We start from the raw sequence: 21,718 nt of genomic DNA on the forward strand, positions 1-21,718 counted from the left end.
TTTGCCTCGGCTACTGCCAATTCAGTGAGGAGAAATCAAGTTGATACAGATATTTGGCTACTAGACACTAAATGTACAGTATAATTTTGAGAAAACGTCCCCTGGAGCCTAGATGCTGGTTGTGGTGACGGCGATGTTGTAGAGTCAAGAGAGGACGAGGATTCACTGACCAGTTTTTTTGCATTTATTCAGTGTTTGCAAATATGAAATATGTTGAAGTTAATGGTAAAAGCATTGATTGATTGATTGATTGAAGGCTTTATTAGAAGTTTGCATAGGAAAATGTACAGATTCATGACGGTACAGTTCACTGGTACAAGGTCTACTAAAAGGAGATCCATGAAAAGACTAAGCTTATTTCAACAGGAAACCATTAAAGTATAAGTGCGTTTTTCGCACTTTTTCAAACCAAAGCAGTAAAAAAACAGTGAAATTGGATCAGTGGGTAATGAGAAAAATCAAGAGGAGAGTGCTTCTGTTCCTGAGAAAGCCCGGGGAAATCACAAATCTGGCCATGCTGAGGCGGAGGAGCTAGCTGTTGGAAATTGTGAGGAAGGCTGTTTTGATCAGATGGACATTGGAATGGCCAGTGACTTGGGCATCTCAGTGTCCCCATTCAAATATATATTGCCTCTATCCGTCCAATTTACCCCGGGATCACTTTCAGTGCTTCTGTAGTACACTGTAGTATAAAACTGCTTCAGTCATACACACTGTACTGTTGAACATTGTGGGAGACAACCGTCTGGCTGGAGAGACTATACTCTTCAGCCAACGTTAGCTGAGGCACACTATCACTGCTGATTATTCTATCTACACTATCACTGCTGATTATTCTATCTACACTATCACTGCTGATTATTCTATCTACACTATCACTGCTGATTATTCTATCTACACTATCACTGCTGATTATTCTATCTACACTATCACAGCTGATTATTCTATCTACACTATCACAGCTGATTATTCTATCTACACTATCACTGCTGATTATTCTATCTACACTATCACTGCTATCATTGCTGATTATTCTATCTACACTATCACTGCTATCATTGCTGATTATTCGTCTCCACTGAATTCGGGAAAACAGCATTCAAATGTTGTGCCTCAGATACCTGGAATACATTACAGGCTTCACTAAAGTATAATTCTCTTGTTCCCCTAAGACGTTTTAAATCGGACATATCAACTTTGGCAAATCAAAACTGTACCTGTTTAGATGTTGATAATTCCTGTAATAGAATTTTCTTTTGATCATTTGTGTTATTTACATATTATGTATTCTCATTTCCTTTGCATATTGTTGTTGTGTTTTGTATAACTATGTTTTGTACATTTTTGTAATTTGTTGTAATCTCGGCACTCCTGAAAAAGTGGGTACCAGCCCTCAGTGTGTTACCGAGAACTAAATAAAGGTTGAAATGAAATGAAATTCTATCTACAATATCAATGATGATTATTCTATCTCTCCTTTTGCAGCAACTCCATCGTCGCTGATCACTGGTTATTAACTAAAGGCCAACCTAATGTAACTTGTAACGTATGAGTCACTTCTTTTGTGCTCACTGCACGGCCTCTCTGGTTAAGGGGGCTCTGGGTAAGGGGGCTAGGAGTTGATCTGCACACGCACCTGGGAGCTCTTCTCCATCTCCTCCAACATCCTCTCGTGTTGCTGGGCGATGGATAGCGTGGCAGAGTGGACCCGCTGGTAGATCATCTCTCCTTCCCTCGTCTGGAACGTGAACAACCCCTCGCCTGTGTCGCACATCCTGGGCCAGAGAGAGGGAGAGAGAGAGAGATGGCATGTTATTTAGACCAGGGGTCTTCAACCTTTTCAGACCGCGACCCCCAAAATAATCATATTTTAACTGGGGACCCCCCCACCCTGACGAGCACTACGAGTTGAAGCATTACATTTTGTATGCCACGGTTCTATTGTGAAAACAGCCGATCTACATGCATGTAGATCGGCTATTTTCACAATTTCTGCCTCTAATATTTGACAATTTGGCCAAAGTTTAATTTGTCATTTTAGAGGTATTAAAAAATCCTTAAATTGTCACTTTAGAAATGTGCAGATACCCTCTATACCAGGGGTATTCAACTAGATTAGGCAGTGGGCCACAATTGTAAAATCAATTGAAGTCGGGGGCCACAAGACTGTGACAACAGAAATGAACTAAAATGTTCATGGTTAACCGCTTCACCATTTGTTGTTCGGTATATGTCCGATAAGACACAACAATGGACATGTACGTACATGTATGTCCATTATTAGGCTATGGCAACTTATTAGGCCCTGCTTCATACTGCATTCGTGCATTTTGAGGTTTTCTGTGCCAGTATTATAGAGCACAGGCTTGATTTTGATATTAACAGTTTTACAGCCAGATGTTGTTATTTATTTATTGGGTTTTGTGCCAGCAAAAGCACCTTACCTTTGCGATGTTATAGACAAAGATGTATTCATTTTTTTTTCATCGTTATTATTTTCTTTTCTCCTTAAATAGGTGGACTTTTCTATACTAACAGTAGAGGGCAGCCTCATGCAAGAAATAATGTGAAATGGCCGCGGTAGGCTACCGTCCGTCAAGACAGCTCAATCGCTACAGAGCAATAGACCCAGAGAAAATAACAAGGAAGAGTGTTGTTACTCCATTGATGCTAACGTCCAGTGGGTTTTTGAGAGCACTTTTACGGGAGCTGTCTCTACGGTACACACCCGCGCGACCCCTCATCAGTTTACAGACATCAAAACAAGGTACAAAAGAACGAGCCAAAAACGTACAATTGGCATCGCGCCGCCGGGAAAAATGGGGCGAACGGGAACGTCCAAAGCGGTAAAAGAGTTAAGAAAAGAGGAAGTAGATACAGTATTTCAGTATGTTCTACATGGGTCATTGGCATGGAAGTGTCTTTGTGGGAAGAGTATTTGAGGCAGGCTGGCATGGTGAAGTGTTTACATGTTCGTATGAATGAAAGGACAGGTTTTTTGTTTTGATGTGCTTGAAGTTAATGATGATGGAGAAGATGGATACAATCTAGGTGAATTATTTCTTTGGGGTAAATGGACAGCAAACACTCAAGACCCAGACATGGACACAACAATGGACATGTATGTCCATTAGGCTATGGTAACTTATTGGGGCCTGCTTCATACTGCATTCATGCATTTTGATATTTTCCGTGCCAGTCCTTTATAGCGCTCAGGCTTTGATTTTGATGATGATGATGGAGAAGATGGACACAATCCAGGTGAATTGTTTCTTTGGAGCAAATGGACAACATCCACTCAAGACCCAGAAATGCTTTCAAATGGATGGTTGAACTGCACTCAGAACTCATCTGTTGAGCTCCATGTTGCCGAGCTGCCTAGCAACATGGTGAAAAAATAAATTGGTCATCCTGTACAACCAACCATCCAATAATAATTTGTTACATTCATTTTACATTGGAATAGGTACTTCACTTCAGTGGTTTTCAACCCTTTTCATATCAAGGTCCATTATTAATTGGGCATTTGAGCCAGATGTAGCCTCTCAGACCCCAAGTTTACAATTGTCCACAGTTCCATGCTGTTTTTTTACCCTATAATTTTTATCCCACAATTTTGTAACCCATTTTTTCACCCAGTGCTAATTGCCTATGTAATCCTGGGCTCTGCTCTCCCTCTGCCGCGCCTGGGGAGACAACGGACTGACCTCATGCTTCCTTCTATGCATGAGGAGTCCAAGTTGCTTCTTTTCACCTGACAGTGGAGATTTCCCTGGTATGGATGTAGCGCGTGGAAGGAACACGTTATTCCAACCAGTTCCTTTCCCCTCCATCAGGCGCCCCGGCTGGCCAGGGGGAGGCATTATTGAGACCAGGATTACGTGCATGTTTTTGTGAGGGTATCAACCCTAGGAGACACGGGGAGAACATGCAAACTCCACACAGAAAGGCCCTATCGCCAACCCCACCTAGGGTGTGGGCGCTGATGACGCAGAGGAGGAACACGCCGCCAGCGCCCACAGTGTCCCCCGGCGGGAATCGAACCCAGGACCTTCTAGCTGTGAGGCGAAGCGCTAACCACTGCGCCACCGTGCCCCCAGTTCCATGCTGTTTTGGTCCCCAGATAATTTTGGGGGGTCCCAAGATGATTAGCTTAATGTGAAACACTGTTTTCTCTCTCAACAGTAAACAAACCAACATAGAGGGGTTTCTGCACATTTCTAAAGTGACAATTTAAGGACTTTATAATACCTCTAAAATGACAAATTAAGGACTTTATAATACCTCCAAAATGTCAAATATTAGAGGCAGATATTTTGAAAATAGAATATTTTCACAATAGAACCGTGGCATACAAAATGTAATGCCTCAACTCTTAGTGCTCGTCAGTGTGGGGGAGTCCCCAGTTGAAATATGATTATTTTGAGGGTCGCGGCCTAAAAAGGTTGAGAACCACTGCTATAGACTGATGCTAGGTTTTTGGTTTACCTTTGATCCTAGTTCACTAAGGCACTACTCTCTGCATTGGTGCATTGTGCTTATTGTAAGTCGTTCTCGTTCTGGTTTAGAGAGTCTGCTAAATGCCTAAATTATACATTGTAGAGAGAGAGAGAGAGAGAGAGAGAGAGAGAGAGAGAGAGAGAGAGAGAGAGAGAGAGAGAGAGAGAGAGAAACGCACACTTTGATCAAGCTTACTCTCTCTCAAATTTCAGATTCACCAATGCGAGACGCTTGAATATGCATAATACTGTATGGAGATCCATGTGCATGCACACGCACACGCACGCACACACAAAATAGATAGACACCTGCCACTCTATTGACTGTGTGACTAATGTTGATATCCTGGGGAGGTTGTGGAATTTCAAAGTTGCTTTGTAAAAGTGTTTTAGTCCCCACCGCCCCTTGACATTTTGTTTCCCAAAGTTGTTTCCCTCTTTCCACCACTCCATGTAAACTAGGCATGGGACGATACGCGATATTATCGTTTATCGTAAAAAAAAAAAAAAAAACACTAAAAAAATAGCCTATCTACGCAACCACCTAAACCTAACCTTAACCCTAACCTCAGTAAAACTAATGCTGGTGAGTAGCTAACCTGCCGACGGTGTTCGGAACAACGGGAGTTCGAATCATGGGGCAGTCCGCGGATTTTGATTATCGTGATAATATCGTAAATTGCAATTTCTTTTGTCACAATAATCATGATATGAAATTTTCATATCCTCCCATCCCTAATGTACACACACACACACACACACACACACACACACACACACACACACGCACACACACACACACACACACACACACACACACACACACACACACACCATCACACCTACCTTCCGGACTCAAACGTGAACCAGGTGGAGTCTCGCCCGTATCTGCGCAGGGAGCTCAGAGGCCACATGACCAGCTTGACGCGTGCGTTGTGGATGTCCCACAGGTAGATGTTCTCGTGGGTGATCTGCATGGTGCACTCCCCGTAGATGTCCAGGTTCGGGGTGGGCATCAGGTACACGTTGAAGCGCTCTGGAAGCATTCAGACACACACGTTTCATCGTGTTGTTATCATCAGGGGATGACGATAGCGGAGCGAGCGAGCGCTCTGAGACCGTTCAGACAGATAGACAGACAGGGCTGTTGTTGTTGGTGTTATCAGGGATGACGATAAAAGGGTACCAAAGGCAAGAGAGCAGACACAATCGGTGACAGGGAAAGTGCATTTTGCGGCGGAAGATTATTTTTAGATTGTCACTCCAAAAGCGAGACTGAAATGACACTGAATACATTTCCATGTTTTGACGGTGGCATATTACAAATGGGTTGCACAAGGTTTGCATAAATGCGATCGTAAGAGCTGATAGAGCTGTATTCAGAAAGGTGTTCTTTTACAACTAACACGGAAATGGACCTGTAATAGGGTAGGATTTGACTGTGTTGTACCAGTATACTCAATCGTGAAATGACCACCAGATCTGATACCTTACACAGATATAGTGCTGTTATTAATGGCAAATCGGCTACGGTCACGATTTTTGTCATTCTTTGTGACAGACTAGTTAACTTCTCCACGGATCAGTACAGAAGTTATTTCAGTCGACTGTGCACTCAGAACTGGAAATTATCATTCCGACCGGCTTGCATAAGCATGAAATATTCACAAATTGCGAGGATAAAACAGACAGCTTATTTGAGGAAAAGGTGGGCGAGGGAGACAAAAGAAGCAATAAGAAAGTCAGGAGACATCTAAAGTCAATAGTTTTGGAGACGACCTGCTGCTCATCCTAAACAGGGTTATGTAAGGTACTGATTAGCACCAAGGAACGGTACTTCTTGCTCCCTGGATTCTGAAGGGAGGAGAGAGAGAGAGAGAGAGAGAGAGAGAGAGAGAGAGAGAGAGAGAGAGAGAGAGAGAGAGAGAGAGAGAGAGAGACAAGACACCCTTATTCTGGGGGGAACATTTGCCAGAAATAGCCGATCTACAAGCCCACAACACATTGCGTTCTGTCAAAGAGATTCGGTTGTAGAAGGAAACAACAGCAGAACTGTTGCAACTCAGGTCAGTTTCCCCTGTTTCTTTGGTGTTCTCCTGGCCCCACACAGGGTCCTGGCCCAGTGGCCCCAGCTCTAGCACCCAAGCTTCACAAGGTCCAATCACTTTAACTCTATTAAAGCCTCTAATTCTTAGTGTAACAGACTTGAGTTACAACTGTAGTCGGGCTGCTTTTGTCCATCTGCGCCAAATCTCTTCGGCAAAAATAGCCTATCTACAACTTCAAAACATGTCACACTGAGTAGAGCTTGCCCCCAGAATAGGGATGCTGGGGTTAACAGTCCCAGGGAAATATTTCAAATTTGGTCTCATGCAGTTAAAGGAGGGGAGAGAGAGAGAGAGAGAGAGAGAGATCCATAATGTATATTGGTACTTGATAATTATGCCTAATGATTGAAAATAAGCCATGCGTCTACAGTGGGGAGGAGACGGCTATGTCATCACTTGGAAGCTCTATTTTTAGGAACTGTTCAAAATGAACTCTGATCTAATTATTGGGCTGCCACGTTTGGGGAGGATTACTAATTGAAACGTGAGTGGCACTGAGCCACTCGTTTTGCTCAGAGCGACAAAGGAACGAACTGCGGCGACGTCCAAAGACTGTCTCCACATGCCTCACGACACACACTCGACACCATTTGATGAAAACTGACTTTTTAGACCTTTTTCTCCATCATCTGCTTATACCAATTGATTCCTTCCCTCACACATTTCTGTGTAGTCACTGCTGTTGTATCCTACTGGGTCACCTGCCAGTGAGGAGCCCCCACCGGGAGGACGCAGAGCCTTTGTCCTACTCTTTCCGCCCAACACTCTATGCTGACAGGGTCCACCCCAGCCAATATGATTACATGCAGTGACAATTCTCATCCCCCCGCCTAGCTTCCCTCCCCGAAATACATGAACTCTGGGGGGGGTTGTGATCTCAGATTCTGTGTTATAATAAAGCAATAAGCCACAAGAGGCGAGTGGTTACCGGGGGAGTATACACCGGCTGAGAGGCGTTGGGAAACACGAGGCGCAGCCGAGTGTTTCCGACCCTCTCAGCCGGTGTATACTCCCCCGGTAACCACAAGCCTCGCGTGGCTTATTGCTTTTCTAAAACGGTCACAATATTGCAACATGAATATCATAGCATTGCATTATTTAAAGAAAAAAGTACACTTCTCCGCCACCAGGAAGAGACATTTCCTTGCGTTTACCAGCAGGAACGGGACTTACGGAAGCCAGTGTGTGTTTACAAAGTCACGTCATTCTTTTTGCAAAAATAAATAGGGAAACAACCTGGAAACAACACTTGTGTTAGATCAGTCTCATGTTAAGAAGTTAAGAACCATATTCGATCCATACACATGTTTATTTTCATCCAGATTTAGCTGCTATGTATCACATCAAAAACGCTAGCATAGCAACCTAAGCTAAACAGCCGAGTGGTGCCTGGAGAATAGAGGGCGCTTGTTGCCTTTACAAGCCCCGCCCGGAGCCATTCAGTCACTGTCCTATGCATGCGGGCTGTGCTTAGAAGCACCCGCACGGCAGGATTTGAGAGGAAATCAAACGCTCGCTTCTCTAGTTCAGCCTCACGGCACAGTGGAAAGAAATAACGCACCTGGCTTTGATATAAACTGATTCAAGGTATGGGTTAGTCTCAGGTATACCATGGCACCCAGCCAATCAGAATCAAGGAATGGAACTAGCCGTTTTAGAATCTGTAATATCACACCACCAAACTGAATGCAATAGCATTGAAATAAATGGTAAATGGTTAATTCTGATGTGTCCAATGAAATCACTTTCAGTAACGAATAGTCCCAGTCCTCGATTCTGATTTGAGTTAAAATACTCAATAAAATCACAACTACGTATCATTGCTCCAACGTCTTATTTGAATATATTGACCATCCCGGGTTTGTACATGAAAAACATGGAGCCTCCATGAGCCAATGAACAGTGTAGAGGGCATGGTAAAAAAAAAATAAAAAAAATGGAAACTTAAACAGGGATGTTGTAGCTCAATGAGTAGAGAAGACGCCGAAGCTACAGAAAGTCACAGGATTGATTCCAGGCCCCAGCTAAACCAACTAGCCAGGGACAATGATGAAAAGTTGAAGCAATTGTTTTGTTGTCTTGATGACTGAATTTTTAACAAGAGTGTGAAATCTGCCATTATAAGCAACCTAATAAAGAAGACATGCATTTTAATATCCACAATCCCTCAGAACTCTGCTCAGCTGTGAACCAATTGCTCTTTTATAAATTAAATAATAATGTATAACGGAGGGCATCATTTCATTGCGTTGCCTCACCTGTTATTCTGCGTCTACATGGAAATGCCATGTCGCTAGGTGGCGGTGACGCACAGATAGACGAGTGACGCCGTACTTCATCGTTTACATTCACCATGGTAACGTGGCTGCAGGTACTCTGCACGTGAGCCATGACATCACACGTTTTGTCGTTGCCTCCATTTTTCCTGTTCACATGGAGACGCGAGGAGGAGCGTCTTCAAAGACGTCCACCCTGGAAGGCTTTTGTCATCTAAACGGATGGCATATCTGACATTTTATTTTGCTTTCTCTAGAAAACAGCGTTGTGTGGACAGCGCCTATGTGTGAGTGTGGTCTAAGCCATTGTAAAATCCACAGTACAGTATGAGTATACCAGACTCTTGTGGCTTAGTTCATTCATCCTCGTGTCCTTATTTTGGGCACTCCATAATAGCTTCCTTTTGTTGAAACAGATCTACAAGCTAACATCTCGTCTCTAAAGTCTCGACCGACAATCGTTTTGTACCCTATTTTTTAACCCCATTGTGCTGAAGAAAACAATCGCGAACTAAACGTTACGATGGAAGAGAACTCTCCGCCACAGATTCTTTTCAATTACTCGCCCCCTCTTTTTTTTATATAACTTTAAACCGTCCGTCCTCCTCGCCTGTTGCTTTTTCTATTTCCTTGGCGAGTCTACAAATGACACGGGGAAGGGGAAGGGGAAGGGAAAGGGGAGCTGCTGCTGTGATGATAGCCTGTCGTCCTGCTTCGCGTCTCCCGGTTCCATTTCCTGCTAGTGGAATTATGTGGGGAAGCACATTCATTTCACATGGCTTTAGGAGCCATAATCTCATCCATCTCTGTGACAAGCTTCATTATGAGGGAAGCCAGTGATGCACTGCACTTCTCATTAGGCCTGGAAGAGAGCCCTAGCCGCACAGCCTGTGACCTGTGCTCCAACACACACACACACACACACACACACACACAATGCACGTACGCGCACATACACGTTTGTATTACTACACTTGCGAGGACGTCAAGAGTTTAGGACATGGCATTAAAAGTAGCTAAAAATAGACAAAATGGACCTGTAAACTTTTCTTAATTTACCGTAGGTGTAACTCTTAAAAATCTCTTTTAACTATAAATCAAAAATGTTTTTTTTTCTTATTTATCGAATTCTACTATACTAGACATGTTGGCCTGCTACAATACAATACACACACACGCACGTGCACACGCACACACACGCACGCACGCACACACGCACACACGCACGCACACACACGGCCGTATTTGAAGCTTCATCCGCCAGTGTAACCAGTGTAGCTGTTCAGTTGGGTACATGACAGATATCGACCCAAACGGCCCCTATTAACTGGGCCTAATTGGACAGAGGTGGTTTGGGCTCCCCTAGCTGGCCCTCCGAGGGCTTCACTAGCGTAGTTAGTGGTGCACAACGTATTATACTCAAGTAAAAATACACAAGTATTCAAAAAAAGTAAGTAAAGGTATTTTTATTATCAATGCATTGCTCCATTTACAAAACTAAATTTGAATATTTCTTGAAAAATACAAAGAAATTGTGAAAATAGCTGCTCTACAAGCTCACAATGTGTCGCAGCGAGGTGCATTTTGAGCATGTAGATCGGCTATTTTCACTATCCTTTTTTCTCCCCTTTTTTTTCATTGTTTTAAAATTTTCTCCAAACGTTTATTCAACTTTTACACGAGAACATCTTGAACAAAGATCCCCCCTGAATCCAGGCTCACTTGTTGCCAGCAGCGCCGACCGAGGCCTTCTTGGTGCCTCGTACTTTTTTCATTCTGCTCTTATGCTCCTTGCAGGGACATGCTGGGCCCCTGATTCAGCCCGGGAAAAAGAGTTGGAGAGGCCCTCATTGCGTGCTATAGAGAGAGATCACTCTATAGCGCTGCTGCTACTCAAAGATTTGCCATTTCAGATCATGACAAGTGACAAGCCAGTGGTCCAATTACAAGAGTTATATTTCGTCGTTGTCGGGTGGAAACCTTGTATGTCCAAAACCGTTTGTTTTGTATTTATCATTTTAAAAATGATTTAAACTAGTGAAAAACAGCCGATCTACAAGCACACAACGCCTCGCACCGCGAGGCGTTGTGTGCATGTAGATCTGCTGTTTTCACTACTTTTCACTACTTGTATGATGAAGCAGGGCTTTGCTTTGTGAAAAGAAATTCTGCCCAACAGTGACGATTTACTTTGTTGGCCGCCCAACCCCCAAAATGGAACGAAGGCTGACATTTTATTAAATTCTTTTCCCTAATGGCCGGCATGGACCGGCCGGGAATGAACCGGCCGTTCGGGAGTTGTCCCGCTTTTCCCAATGGCCAGCACGTCCCTGGCTCCTTGCGCTGTTTCCTGGAGGGCTTCTTTTTGGGGTGTCACAACATCTCAGCAGCACCGAACAGCTGACTTTATGACCCCCCTCTGAATGTCGTCATATTGTAGTTAGGACAAAGTCAAACCGATTTAAACTCTGCTCTAAAAGTAGAGTATGTATCGGCCCTTATAGAGTCCATTCCCAGCGGTGTAAAGTAACTAAGTACTTTTACTGTACTAAGTACTGTACTTAAGTACAGTTTTGAGTTATTTGTACTTTACTTGTGTATTTCCAAATTCCAATACTTTCACTTCTACTCCACTACATCTGGGATCCAAATAATGTACTTTTACTCCACTACATGTATTTGAAAACTATAGTTACTAGTTACTTTGCTGATACAAAGTGTATAATATGTCAAAACATACATAAACCACTTTAGCCCTATTTTATACCTTGGTTATTTGAAAATAGCCGATCTACAAGCTCACAACGTGTCGCATCGCAACGCTTTGCTATTTTCAAACATTTTGTACTTTTACTTTTATTACTTTAAGTACATATTGATACCAATCCTTTCTACTTTTACTCAAGTAAATGTTGAATTCTGGACTTCTACTTCTAACAGAGTACTTCTAAAATGCAGTATTGATACTTTTACTTAAGTAGAAAATCTGAGTACTTTTTCCACCACTGTCCATTCCTAGAAAATGTAGCGGGGTGAAAGTCATGAGCTTGTAAAAAGAAAGGAGGAAAAAAGTACTTAATCACAGCAGTACTCAAGTAAATGTTCTTAGTTACTGTCCAGCAGTGCACCTGACAGGCAGGGGACTTGTCTTGGAGCTCCAGTATAGCGGCTATAAGTGCTCGGTGGCGGCCTGGCGGGTGGGCTAAGAGAGAGAGATTGACCCCGAGCGTGTGTCTGTGTTAGCGGGACTAATTGGGCACTCACCATTCTGCTCCCGCTGCACCCCTGCTGCTAACAGGTCTGGCTCGCCCAGGCTGATGTCGTTCAGACGGCTTCCCAGGCACTCCACGCACAGCAGCTTGCACCACTCCTCCGCGTCCAGCTCTGCACACATGCACACACGCACGCACGCACGCATGCACACACACAAGCACGCACACAAAAAGACAAAAGAGACGGTGAGACGTGATGTATTCACTTTGGAAATACACGTGAACTTTAACCATCTGAAAATATGTTTTGTTCCAGGGACCCCCAGAAGCAAAGATTTCATGTTCCCTTAAAAAAATATCTTCAAAGATTTGCAAACATTTTCATGATTAAAAAAAATATAGCAAATACACAAGCTCATAGCACGGCACTCCGCGCGCTATGAGCTTGTAGATCTGCTATTTTTGAATAGCTAAAGCATAAAATAATGGTTAGAGGTTCAAATCTAAAGTGACACATGATGCTTTCCAGGTCTAAATGGGTTAAACCCTTTTCCATCTATACACCAAATCATCCAAAAATAACCGATGAACAAGCTCACATCGTAAGCTCAACAAACAACTTGTAGATCGGCTATTTTGGCCAGATTTCTCACATCGGTCTGTTATAGCGCCACCAGGAGGCCGATTTTTGCAAAACACATTTTGTTTTATATTACTCCTACAGATTTTGTGCAAACATCACGCAAATTGGTACACATTATCTCTATGGTCATGTGATCAAGATCGATCTGTCCGATTTTTCATATTCCATCCTGATTGGCTAAAATTGGCGTTTTAAGCTTGCTGGTGTAGCCCGTTTGGGAACGAAATGCCAAAATATATACTGTATTTCTGCCTTTAATGATACAGTAGTATCAAGTGGAGATGGACTGGAAACAGTTGAGAGTATGGGCACAAACCTCTTCCATGTGTGTGTGAGTGATACAGTTGGACATGGATACGCACACATAGATGGTACCTATACACACAGGCACAGCGAACACACACACACATTTATTTCTATATCTATATACTAAACAGCAGATCTACAAGCTTGTGAGCATCTTTTCCGGCATAAATTGGCAACCCTGAAAGCCTAACTCCCCCAATGTTTTTTTTTTTTTTTTTTACGTGAAACGATAAAGTAAAAAAGGTTCCGCTCTAATCTCCAGGTTTACCATAGCAAGAGCCAGGTGTGAGAGGCCAGCATTAAAGTCCAAATGCAGTTAATCACAAAACAACCATTTCTCCTGTGAGGACCAGGAAAATGTTAATCTACACTGTACCCACACACGCACACACACACGCATGCACGCACGCACGCACACACACACACACGCACGCACGCACACACACGCACGCACGCGCACGCACGCACGCACGCACACACACACACACGCACGCACGCACGCACACACACACATAGACACACACATAGACACACACATAGACACACACAAAACCACTGAGTTGATTGCGTTGCTGTCATCTTATGTTTTGTTTTTCTTCGTAGATTAAAGGCCTACTACTTCATCATACTAAAGTATCACACAAGAGTAGTGAAAATAGCCTATGCACAAGTTCAGAACGGGTCGTGTTGTGAGCTTGTATATCAGATATTTTCACATTAATTTTTTTATGTTTTTAAAATAATATCGGTTTTGGACATACCAGGCTTCTACCTGACAGCAATGGTTTGTAAGTAAAACCCCTGTGTTACAGGCCAGGTGCACAGTCACACGCAGGTAACGGTGAACTGAGAGGGAGAAAATCAATGTGATCGATTCAGCGCTGATGAAAAGAGGCGGCAGGTTCAACAACAACCCCCCCCCCCCACACACACACAGCGCATACCTCGCCACCCCCAACCCCCCAACCCCCCACCTCCTGCTCTGCAACACAACTCCCAGCCAGTTAAAACAGTGGTTCTCAACCTGTGTGTCGGGACCCCCAGAGGGGGATCCCCAAATTATTTCGGGGGGTCCCCAGTTGATTTACTTAACGTTAGGGTGACCGGAGCTGCGACAAAATTTTCCCGTTTTCAAGCTGCAACAAATGGTCACCCTACTTAACATGAAACATTGTTTTCTCTCTCAACAGTAAACAAACCAACATAAAGTTTAAGTGTATAGAGGGTATATGCACATTTCTAAAGTGACAATTCAAGGATTTTTTAAAACCTCTAAAATTACAAATTAAACATTGTCAAATATTAGAGGCGGAAACTGTGAAAATAGCAGATCTACATGCTCACAACGCCTCGCAATGTGAGGCGTTGTGAGCATAGATCTACCATTTTCACAATAGAACCGTGTAATACATAACGTAATGCCTCAAATAGTGCTTGTCAGAGGGTGGGGGCGTCCCCAGTTAAAATATATATTATTTTGGGGGTCGCGGCCTGAAAAGGTTGAGACCCACTGAGTTAAAATACAGAAACACTAGCAAGAACAATGAAGCCAGAATGTGATCCGAGGCCTGGCGATCGACTATCCAGACAATAGGCCATTATCCAAATTGAAGAGCGGGTTTTGGCTGCTCCTTAGGGTGAGAACATTAATTGAAAGGGCGTGGGTATGATAGGAGCTGAGTAGTCATTACCCTTAGCAAGTTGCTGTCAGAGTTATTTGTCATCTTTTTAGAAAGGTAACACATTCAGATTTTAACCACGTAAACCCCTGTATACAGTACTTTGTTGTATGTCAAATAGGACATCTCTACAGCTGTCTCTCTACAAGCTCACAATTCTCTGCTATTTTAGCCAAATGTTCACCTATTATGACATGCCCAGAGTAGAAATGGTATGGTAACATGTGCTTAAGGAATGAGTTAAGAATGGTTATGATGATTATGGACAGCAGTAACCTGGAGTTAGGGGCAGTGGTTCTCAAAGTGGAGTTCAGGGACCCCCAGTGGTCCGTGAGGGGGTTCAAGGGGATCCCAGCTAAAGTAGTTCATATAGCATCAAAATCAGTTTAACCCTATATAAATTGGCTCTTTGAAAATGGCAGATGGCAGATCTACAGTATAAGCTTGTACAGTAGTTCTGATATTTTGAAAAGAATCTTGAGAGATTTTGTTAGCACAAAATCTACTGCTCAAAGAAATGAAGGGAACAAAATGTTCCCCTAATTCTTTGAGCAGTATAATTTCAGATTGGGGTCCGTGCGGGCAAAACACCTGTTAATGTGACATTGACATGTCAACGAAAATATCAAAATGTCTCTAATGTTTTGAGAACTATTCTGGGAGCTGCAGCTGTGTTGTGTCTGTCTACACACGGTGCCAGGCACTTAAAGGGAGGACATATAGCGCTACAGTATGATTAAATTGTTTAATTAGAAGCTAAGTGGATACCGATGAATCCATGAATCAAATTCTCAAGCGTGAGCAGCAGACAGTTGTTTAGTGAGCACCAATTTTCTTTCCTGTTAAGTTGGGGGGGGGGGGGGGTACTGTTTACGGGGGGAAAGGAGTCTTGTGTGAGCCGGTGGTGTGAGTTACTGGAGGATGAAATGAGAGCAGGACGGGAGGTGTTTTATCTTTGTACCGTTCCTTCACTCAAGGCCAATGGAATTCTGGGATAGGGAAACCGTGGCCACTGATGTATACAGAAGTCACACGTGGAGCTAAAGGCATGCTGCTGGGTGTCTGTGTGTGTGTGTGTGTGTGTGTGTGTGTGTGTGTGTGTGTGTGTGTGTGTGTGTGTGTGTGTGTGTGTGTGTGTGTGTGTGTGTGTTTGTGCACCTGCAGGCAGATGCACAGACCGATTCAATACTTTAACTAAAAGCTATATTGTGGTCCTATGTACCACATTCATACAATACATATCATGTAACACAAAACCAAGAGCAACAACAAGGTATGTTACAGAAAGGCGCAACATTGTTTTATCACTCAACAGTAAATAAACCAACATATTACAGTATAAAGCGTCGTTCCCACCGGGCACAATAAAGATAAAGTTAAAGATATCGTTTTAAAAATCGTTCTCAACTCATGGTAGACAAAACGCCGACATCGTTATTGCAACCGTAGGTCGCAGGTTACTATCAGAACCGCCACAGCTTGACCGTATCCGTCTGTCCGGACGGGTAACACCTGACACTGTGGTTCCCTTGACACATCACTGTGACACCACAGGTGACATCATAGTGATGTCTTTATCGTGTCTGTATGTACGTACTGTATGTCCTGTGTCTGTATGTCCCGCCCCATCCCACATTGGCCAAGCTTCTCGGGACGCTTAATGAAATTAACTCATTAACTCATAGGAGGTCCACGACGTGTCGTGCCAACGCGTCAAACTCTTTGATGTCTTCCGGTAAAACGCGGCCTTCTCCACCGGCCGTTACAAAAGCACTGATGCCCGTGATTGTTATTTTTTCTGTTCTGAGTGAAAGAAAATACTATCGTGAAAAGATCCCAGATATACTCGGATTACATTTACTCTGATTACCTTTTCGCTGGAGCTTCAAAACAAGGGAAAATGGTGGGTTTCCATGGCAACAGCCGATTAAATCTTGAATAATCCTGGGCACCCGATGTGTTAACTCTAATTTAGCACTGCTAACTTGTTTTCATAATCGAGGTACCGGTACAAGTTACAAGATATAATGGTGATAATGATGTGAAGTCATATGGCCCAGGCAGCAACCATAAGCCCGCAGCTCCATCTGCATCTCCATTGGAGCTTCTATAAATTAGAGGTGTTTTCAGAGGCTGTTGGGTGGTTGCTTACTGTTTCACCCTCCCTCCCTCCTCCAGCATGGCTGTGGGCTTTTAAGTGAGTCTAAACTCCCACTCTTTAATGCTGCTGAGTGGAAAATCACCTACACAAACAGTTCATCAGCAGCACGGGCGGCAGGCTCTGTATGTGTCATGCATGATAAAACCGTGTGTATGTGTGTGTGCGTGCGTGCGTGTGCGCGCGCACTCACGCGTGTGTGTGCTTGTATTTCTATCCTTGTGAGGGCCAAATGTGGGAAAAGAGACCTTGTGGGTACCATTTTCCTTATGCTCACAAGAGAAATTATTGTTTTATGGTTAACGTTGTTTTTCTTTTAAGATCCAGGCTTGATTTATACTTATTTGTGTGCCACTGGCGCACCACCCAAAATAGCCCGATCTGCAATCTCACAACAAACGAACAGTGCGAAAATAAAATTGCGGCTATTTTTGGGGGTGCGACACACCAGCACATAATTAAACTCAGGCTTTAGGCTTTGGATAACATGGTGAGAATGGCATTCATAAAATAAACCTCCTAAAATGATTACGTCCTCACAAATGTAGTGATACAAATGTGTGTGTGCCTGCATGCGTGCATGCGCGATGGTTCAAGCTGTGGGAGGGAGGGAGGGAACCATGGAGAGTGGATGCAGAAGGAGGAGAGAATGTGAGAGAAAAGGGTGTGAGAATCAAAGCGGGGAGGCACAGTCAGGATCCTTCCTCCTTCCGGCCCTTTTTGCCCTGCGTTTCATATTGACTGGCTTTGAGCCTTGTTAACATAGAGAGATGTTAGGTAGAGGAGATGAGCTATTCCACCAGCTGATTTTTAAAGGACTTGAGAGAAGTAATGCATCCTCTCCTGGCAGGGGCGTCACACCAAACTCTGGGCCCTGGGTACAAGGATTCACTGCGGGCCCCCCCATGAATGTAAACTATTGAAAAATAGCAGCTATACAAGCTCGCTGCGAGCTTGTAGATCTGCTATTTATTTATTTTTATTGTGAAAAATGTGTGCAAGAAACCTATGTTTCCATGTCAGTGGTGCTCAAACCTTTTCATGTCAAGGACCCCCAAGATGATATGTATTTGGCCACGGACCCCCATCTAAAAATATTTAGTTCCAGGGACCCCCCAGAAGCAAAATTTGAGTTACAAATGATTTCTTAAAAAATACATATGTTCAAAGATTTGCACACATTTTCAAGACTTTTCAAAAATAGCGTGGCACTCGGTGCCGCGCTGCGAGCTTGTAGATCTGCTATTTTTATTAGTTTCAAACTCTAGTTCAGGGGTCTTCAACAGGGGTCCGGGACCCCTAGGGGGTCCGCAGAGTTACTACAGGGGGTCCTCCAAATCTTTGTGTGATAGAAACTTTTTTCTTTTTTTTTTTTTTATATAATATTAACCACTTGAACGGTGGTGTTCTGAGAAGTTCTTTAGCCAAAAATAGCAGATCTACAAGCTCACAACGCCTCACGCTGCGAGGTGTTGTGATAGCATCATCGGTGCAATTTTGCGACTTAAGTAGCTAAAACAGTCGGCTGTTTTCGCGAATTTAGCACAGCACACTTGGAAAAAGCCTTCTGGGGCTTTTTCTATTATGCTTTTAGCATAACATTTGACTATACTATTTGTACTGTTAACAAACTTGTTAATAAAGTAAACATAAACATAAAAAAGGTGTAAATGTCGAGATCCAAGTTTTCTACCCAACAGTGTATATATATATATACAGTATTTATATGTATATATATATATATATATATATATATATATATATATATATATATATATATATATAGAAATAGAATTGTAGATCTGCTATTTTCACCATAGCATAGCCATACGTATTTGTCGTACGCCAAATACAGTAGGTCTTAAGAGTTTAATAAGGAAACCCAATGACATAATGTTGGTATATTTCTTGATAAATTGGGTCATCCATGCATGAAACCCCCCGTGCCGGTTGGGGCGAGGGGGGTGAAGGGTGGGGGGGATGGGGGGGGGTTGACAGGAAGGAAGTAAAGGACATTGGAAGGTCAGTGAGGTGAAAATGACCTCCATATGGTGGTGCAGGGGGGGCGGGTTAGGGGGAGGACATGGAAATGAGCCTCCATATAGAAAGAGAGATGGAGAGATAACTACAGAGTTTGCTTCACTACGGCCAATAATCTTTCCCTTGAGGTTTTCCACTACATCTCTCCATCAGCAGGTATTTGATTGTGCACGCACGAACGTGCGCGCACCCACGCACGTACATATGCACGCATAAAGTGGTTAAGTGTGTCTGTGGCATTATTGAACCAACAAAAAGTATTAAAAAGAGTGTGTGACTAAATATAACTGCACTGGATCCATTGCATCAGCATGTTTTTTTTTCCTGAAAAGTAACAGTTTTGGACACACAAGGTTTCTGGCCGACAACAACAATTACCACCCTTAGAGAAGAGCAGCGCCCCCGCTAAGATCCGCGGGGACCGTGCCGCGTTAATACACAAACACACTCGCTCAGCGAGTAAACGCCACGCGGTATTTCACAAAGATGAACACAATCCAGCTCTCGCCGCCCGCGTGCGCATGCACAAACGAGCACCGGCGTGGTGATTTCACGGGACTGTGCCCGCCTGCCTCGCCGCCCCTAAACTTCTCTGAGTGGCCAAAATAAGCACCCGCCTCCCATTGAAAATTAATTACTAGGACGCGGTGACCGCGTACCGTCTGGAACCCCCTTTACTCAGTAAAAGAAACATCAGTGTAACTCAGAGTGCTCTCTGAGTGTTAAGTTAACACTGAGGATAGCACCGTGCACCGTGGAGCTCCGGCTCACCTCCCTCCCTCCCTCCGATCCCTCCAGCTCTGTTCATTTGCAAAGCTTACATCGGACCATTGCACCCCAACCAACCAACCAACCGAGCGCGCGCGAGAGAGAGAGACAGAGAGAGAGAGAGAAACATAGAGAGAGAGAGAGAGAGGGGCCATTCTCCCCCGGCGATTCTGGCATCCTGCCCATGTGTGACGGAGGAGCAATCACTGTTGTTGCAGTCCATAATTGGGTTGAAATACATTGCAAATGAATACCACAATACTTGCGATAGGAGGATCAATACATTTGATAGCGTGGCCTCCCACTTCTTAATACAGCATCAAATGAGCAGGCACTTGGCTAAAGTCCAGTTTCTGTGCTCTCTCTCTCTCTCTCTCTCTCTCTCTCTCTCTCTCTCTCTCTCTCCCTCCACCCCCTCTAAACCTCTCCCTCTCTCTCTCCCTGGCCTTTAACCTCTGCCACCTCCCTCTTCCTTCCATTTCTCCTTAATCTTGTCTTTCTTCTCTTCTTTGCACTTTTTCTGTGGCTGCCTCGCACAGTTCACCAGCCCTCCAGGGCTGCCTGCCCACCTCATCTCCCTCTCTCACCCCCCCCCCCCTCTCTCTCTCTATCTCTCTCTCTCTCTCTCTCTCTCTCTCTCACACACACACACACTCTCTCAAGTGACCTGCCCTCCACCCCTGTGCTGGAAAGTACACCAAGTACATGTACGCAAGTACTATACTTGAGTACAATTTTAAGTACTTCTTCTGTCTTACTTGAGTATCTCAATTATTTTTTTATGGAGTAAAAAACTTCTACTCCACAACATCTCAGAGGCAAATATTGCATTTTACAGTTACTTGAAAAGATTCAGTTACTTTGTAGATTTAGATTATTAGTACAAAGCATCCATTTTATTCTTTGTCTAATCGGAAATAGCCGATCTAGCTGTGATCTGCTGCGATCCGCTGTGATCCGAAGTAAAGTTTTGAATAGAGACCTTTTAACTTGTAACAGAGTATTTCTACATAGTGGTATTGATGATTTTACGTAAGTGCCTCCCCCCTCCCTGGGCTCTGCCGTGAGTCACAGAGTAGAGGCAGGCGATGGTTGCTTTGAATAGAGGAGAACCACTTACCAGACTCACAGGAAAATGTCTTGGACGTGTCATCGTAGAAGATGATGGCCACGGCATGTTTCTTGGTCTCTCGCGGCATCCGCGTAATGTTCTTGATGCTGTGGAGCTCAGTGACCTGAGGAGAGAGAGCAATTTGGGGGTTTGAATGCAGGTGTAATTGTAAGTGGGTGAAATTCCCTTTTGTGCATGCTCCATCATTTCGTCGTATTCAAGAAAGAAGTGAGCACGGAGAAAAACGAAAAAAGAAACATGTCAAAGAAAAATCTAAGTCAGGGATCATACTGACATTTTTGACATTCATTTTTGCCATTACCAGAAACACAAAGAGATAGCCCTGAATGACCATAACAGGTCTGTAACTCTGAGTAGGGCTGTCACAATTATGACATATTACATGACGATTAATTGTCACTCAAATAATTGCGATTAATGATTTAATTGTGTTTTTGTCGTTGATAATTACATTTCTGTTTGGCTTGTAGGCTTTGAAGTTGCACATGGCAGATATGATACATAACCTAAATACACAAGGAATACACTTAGAAATGAGAATATATCTAACGGTACATCATGCAATTTCACTGCAGTGTACTACAACAATACATTATGTACAGTACTACATAATTGTCTACTGTCGGGTAGAAACCTTGTATCTCCATGTTTGATGTTTATTTACTTAAAGTAGGACTGTCATCTAAAGGAGTACTGCCACTTTAAAAAGTAATCTTAAAATATTAGTTAATATGTTTATGATGTCATTGTGAGAATGCGCAATTATAAGCCAATCAAAAATCAACTGACTGTACTGGTCAGCTGTTGTTGGGGGGTGAGGGGCAGATTACACTGTGACATGAGTTTCAGACAATTTCAGACCGTTTTCAGAGAGACCACGTGACCTACTGTATCATA

General features: G+C 43.5%; 1 protein-coding gene across 1 annotated transcript in view; it reads right to left on the reverse strand.

Annotated features, from left to right (window-relative positions):
- The window catches only part of dok6 (docking protein 6), a gene marked incomplete at both ends in the record, with an annotated part of 115,713 nt that overhangs the window by 33,223 nt on the left and 60,772 nt on the right, over nucleotides 1–21,718 (reverse strand). The window contains 4 exons of the mRNA XM_080752010.1: nucleotides 1,637–1,775; nucleotides 5,346–5,535; nucleotides 12,148–12,267; nucleotides 20,810–20,924. Coding sequence (XP_080608136.1) covers nucleotides 1,637–1,775; nucleotides 5,346–5,535; nucleotides 12,148–12,267; nucleotides 20,810–20,924 — 564 coding nt within the window. The remainder of the gene's footprint in view (nucleotides 1–1,636; nucleotides 1,776–5,345; nucleotides 5,536–12,147; nucleotides 12,268–20,809; nucleotides 20,925–21,718) is intronic.

Source organism: Nannobrachium achirus, assembly GCF_963921795.1.
Source record: "Nannobrachium achirus genome assembly, chromosome: 21".
Lineage (NCBI taxonomy): Eukaryota > Metazoa > Chordata > Actinopteri > Myctophiformes > Myctophidae > Nannobrachium > Nannobrachium achirus.